The sequence below is a fragment of the Sodiomyces alkalinus genome (genome assembly GCF_003711515.1).
Source record: "Sodiomyces alkalinus F11 unplaced genomic scaffold SODALscaffold_2, whole genome shotgun sequence".
Classification (NCBI taxonomy): Eukaryota; Fungi; Ascomycota; class Sordariomycetes; order Glomerellales; family Plectosphaerellaceae; genus Sodiomyces; species Sodiomyces alkalinus.
The window spans coordinates 3,850,381-3,854,676 of record NW_021167080.1 but is presented as its reverse complement, the minus strand read 5'-3'; the positions used below and the strand labels follow the sequence as shown (position 1 = coordinate 3,854,676).

Below are 4,296 nucleotides of genomic sequence, written 5' to 3'. Positions count from 1 at the left end.
GCCTCTATCCTCTCCCGCTTTCTTAAAAACCCCTCACTCGAGTATTATAAGGCGGTAGACTAAGCTATCCGCTATTTATTTATAATAAAGGACCTCTTAATTTTGTACGGATTAAGTATTAGTTTATAAGCGATAGTTATCGTAAATAACGCCTCTTTTATAGATAATTTGGATATATGAAGATCTTTATAGGGTTACCTTATTAGCCTATTTAGTGGATTAGTTATATAGAAAGTAATAAGGTAAGTAATAGTAATAATGTTTATAACCGAAGTAGAGCTACTCGCTTTAGAGTAAGTAGTAAAGGAAATAATAGGTTTAAAGCTTTTTTTCGTCGAAATACGCTTTAATCTAGAATCTCCTTAGGATATCCACTATAATAACACGTAAACGATACGCTTAGTAGTCGATAATAGCTTTAGGATTAAGATTAGGCTTTGCTATATAGATATATAGCGCTTCTAGGTATAGTAGGAGAACGTAAAGAGATTATTCAGATTCATATATCTTACTACGAATTGAATACTAGCGGACGGATTAATAAAGCACTTCCACGATAAAAGTTTAAGAACTTCCGAGTATATCTTAATATAATTAGTGTATAGAGGGGGTAGAAAGAAGCAGTTAAAGTCGAAATTCCCGCGCCTTAGGCGCACCGCGCGCTGGCGGTTTAATTAATTTAGTAAAAGGAAGGGTATATCGTTATCTTAATACTATAATACTATACTAGACCCTAAAAGTAAAACCTAAAATATAAAAAGGAGTATACTAGATACTTCACTAAGCTTTATTAATACTATCCTAAGCACTGTCCTACGTAATACTTACGCTATTTCCTTTAGCGGGAAGAGTAATAATAAAACTATTTTCCCGTAAAATATCTATTATAACCCCTATAAGCTAGGAGGTAGAGGTAGTAGTCGGCGTACTAGGACCCTAGTTAGAAGCTCCCTTAAGCTCCGCCTCCTTAAAGAACTTCTTATTTTCTTCGTCCTTTATTAACTTAATTATAAACTTTACCGTTTACTTAAGTTTAGTAAAGAACTACGCGAAATAGTTAGTTGGAGTATTCTGATTTAGAAATAAAGCGATTAATATACCTTTTTATTATTATCGCTCGAATCTTTATTAATTTTTCGGACTATAACGTAATCGAATAAAATTTTAACTAAGGAGATAAGGCCGGAAAAACTATAAGTATAGGTCAGCGGTTGTAAAGCTTAATAGCGTATATATCTTCGAGCTTATATAAAATAAAGTAAATAATCACGATCGTAAAACGGCTTAGATAGGGGGTAAGAACTTATAGAGGGTAGTATATATAGTTTCTATCCTTACACTTTTAGTAGCGATAGGAGCGGCTAGGAACGGAAATATAGAAGTTAAATAAGCGCTATTTACTAGAATAAATACCCTTTACGTACTTTAGACAGGGAGGATCAAATAGAACCGGAATAAAATCGTCCTCGGTATCCTTATTATTATTGTTACTGCCCTTAACAATCTTCTAAGGAGTTAGCTTAGAATAAAGCAGAGATATCGTAGACTAACGCTCGGAAATAACTTACAGAAGCACCCTTCTTAGTGCCGGCTTTACCCTTAGTCTTCTTTATACTATTAGCCGAGGCTTTCTTAGCTACCACGGTATAGGTGACGGCTAAGAGGGTAGGAGGAGCCTAAATGACGCTACTAGTTAGCACACGCCACTAAAAATAAAGCTCCGATACTTACTATATCACTATTATTATTATTTTTATTACTGTTAATAGAAAAATTCGGAAAATTTAGATTAAAAATCGTTAAAATTCTTAAAAATAACGGAATAAGGATTATAAAAGGGAAGATCTAAAAGCTCTAAAACGCCGGTATAACGCCTTTAATTTAGCTACAGAAGGCCCTACTATCACCTATTTACTATTACTATTAATAGAACTTTTTCTTTATTATTTACTATTATTATTATTATTCTTTACTATTTTATAGCTTTTATTCCTGCCTTTTAACTCGATATTAAGGGTATCACACGACCTTTTAAGGCTATTTTAAGGTTAAAAATAAGGCTAGGTTAAGGTTAGACTAAGTAATCGTTCCGCTAATCATAGCGTAATAATTAGGGGGTATATTATATTCTATTATATAAGCCCCGGTATAATACTCTCCTATTAGTTAAAGGTGCCCTACTATCCTCGCTTAGAAGGTGGTAGATATATTTAGGACACGTATACCCGCCCCTTTTTCTTTCTCTTTTATACATAATACAATCATATATTTCCTGAATCAACGCTCCCTATAAGCACGCTCCCGTTAATTCAACACTATACCTGCGGACCCCACTTCTCCAGGCTTCTCATGGTATTATCACGTGATGCGGTTTCCCTGGGACCATTGCCGGGCTGGACGCTTTTAGTCCAGTTTCGTCTCGTTTCTGCGCTGATGAACCGATGCGACAGCAGTAATTAGGCCTCCAATCCCCTTTTCTGCGTCCTCGCTCGTCCTTGTCGAGCCATTGTTGCCCTCCGTCAACCCCCGAAACGAGACTTACGGTGTCTGTCCGCCCATACATCAGAAACTGAGCCCTGTCATTTGCGACAAATAACAATGCCTCCCGTGCCAGCTCAGTATGGCGGCCACGCCGGGCCTTCCAACTTCGACAAATGTACGACTGCTCTCCTCCCGCAACGCGGATGAACGCTCTGAACGAGTTACTAATCGTTGACCCTCTAGTCAAAATGGGTGCCATGATGGGCGGCTGTATGTCTCTCCCGACCTTTCGTCTCTTTCTCTGGTGCTGAGCTTGTTTGCTGACTTCTGGACTCAGCTGTCGGAGCCATCATGGGCTTTATCTTCGGTACTACCCGACCCTTCTTGACCTCCCACTCGACTCCGCCTGCTTATCTCCTTCCTATACGCGAACTGACGGTTGGGTGCCTGCAGGAACTTACAGCATCTTCCGGTACGGTGCCGGGCCGAACGGCATCATGCGCACCCTCGGACAATACATGCTCGGATCAGGGTCTACCTTTGGGTTAGTTCTGATTTCTCTCTCTCTCTCTCTCTCTCTCCCGATGTTCTTTCGTTATGCGATTTCCTACTGACTCTCTTATCTCTTCCGTTAGCTTCTTCATGGCAGTCGGCAGTGTCATTCGAAGCGATGCGTCCCCCATTGCCGAGGCGGCGTTCCGACAAGCCCAGAGACGGCCCTTCATCATGTCCCATCCGGCCCTGCAACGCCCCAGGCCCCAGTAATCGCCGCCCGTCAGGGTCTCGAACCCGGTTAGAGTCGGGGAGTGTATCAACATCATCACCAGTCCGCCTCGGGGGACAACTTTGGGCGGGTCGTCAGCCCGCCGCTCTCGAGGCGTCAGTGTATACTAGAAGTGCTTGTTAGCCAGCTTGATGATTGAACGATAAGAGAGAATGAGATCTCTGACGAGATCTGTACCTTCCGTCTCTTTTTTTCTTTTCCTTTTCCTTTTTGACGTTCTCCGCCCTTCCCTCACCCTTATGGCGTGTTCCTCTTGATCTTTATTCTATTCTGAAACATAAGGATGCTGGTCCTCAGCGTACAGGCAGCGCATATGGTATGGTCTACAGTCTTTAATGCCTGAAACCCAGATCTGCAAACGCATAGCAGGAAGCCTCTAGCTGTCCTTCGGGATTGGAAGCGGCGAGCTCCCTCAGGCCGCCATTTAACCTTTCAGTTGAGGGCAACGGACCTTCTTTGAGACTCGAATGCGTGTTGTTCAAGCACTGCGCTGGTAGCGGCATTCTATAAAGGATTGGCTGTTTAGTCTGCTCCTAGGTCTCTGGGTGATGAAGTTGGACGCGTCGTCAAATCCTGCTTAGTCCAGCCAATATGACGGTGTAAGTATTCGTCTTCATTCGTCGCTTTGTGGACCGTCCAACAGCTCAGTGATCGCCGATTTGTTTCACGATCTGTTTATGTCAGTCTTGGGGCGGTGACCTCTTGCTTGACGTGCGCCTTGAAAACGGCGAGGTTGGTGACGTCAAATCAGGGAGAAACATTCGGTGTGGTAGAATTTTGCAGTATCCCGCGACTATGGGTTTGGCCGCCATGGTACTCTTTTTTTCTTATTCTTTTCCCCCCTTTTTGCTCACCTTCCCTCTTCCCTGCGTGATCTGACACCAATACCTACACATGTTTGGAGAAACCGGCAGATGCATAAGGTAGGACCTCGATCTGGGAAAACAGCCCCGGTTTCAACAAGATTTCATCGAATCACAGGTCCCCAAGCCCGACACTGAAACCCGCCGCCACCTCCCACCCCCTTTCTC

At 42.5% G+C, this 4,296-nt stretch overlaps 1 protein-coding gene across 1 annotated transcript; it reads left to right on the top strand.

Moving 5' to 3' along the window:
- Positions 1 to 2,296: 2,296 nt before the first annotated feature.
- SODALDRAFT_330703 (hypothetical protein) lies at positions 2,297 to 3,350 on the top strand. The gene is made up of 5 exons (XM_028611266.1): positions 2,297 to 2,656; positions 2,725 to 2,751; positions 2,819 to 2,848; positions 2,935 to 3,025; positions 3,117 to 3,350. The coding sequence occupies exons 1-5, from the start codon at positions 2,599 to 2,601 to the stop codon at positions 3,244 to 3,246; spliced, it is 336 nt and encodes a 111-aa protein (XP_028468787.1). The 5' UTR covers positions 2,297 to 2,598; the 3' UTR covers positions 3,247 to 3,350.
- The last annotated feature ends 946 nt before the right edge of the window (positions 3,351 to 4,296 follow it).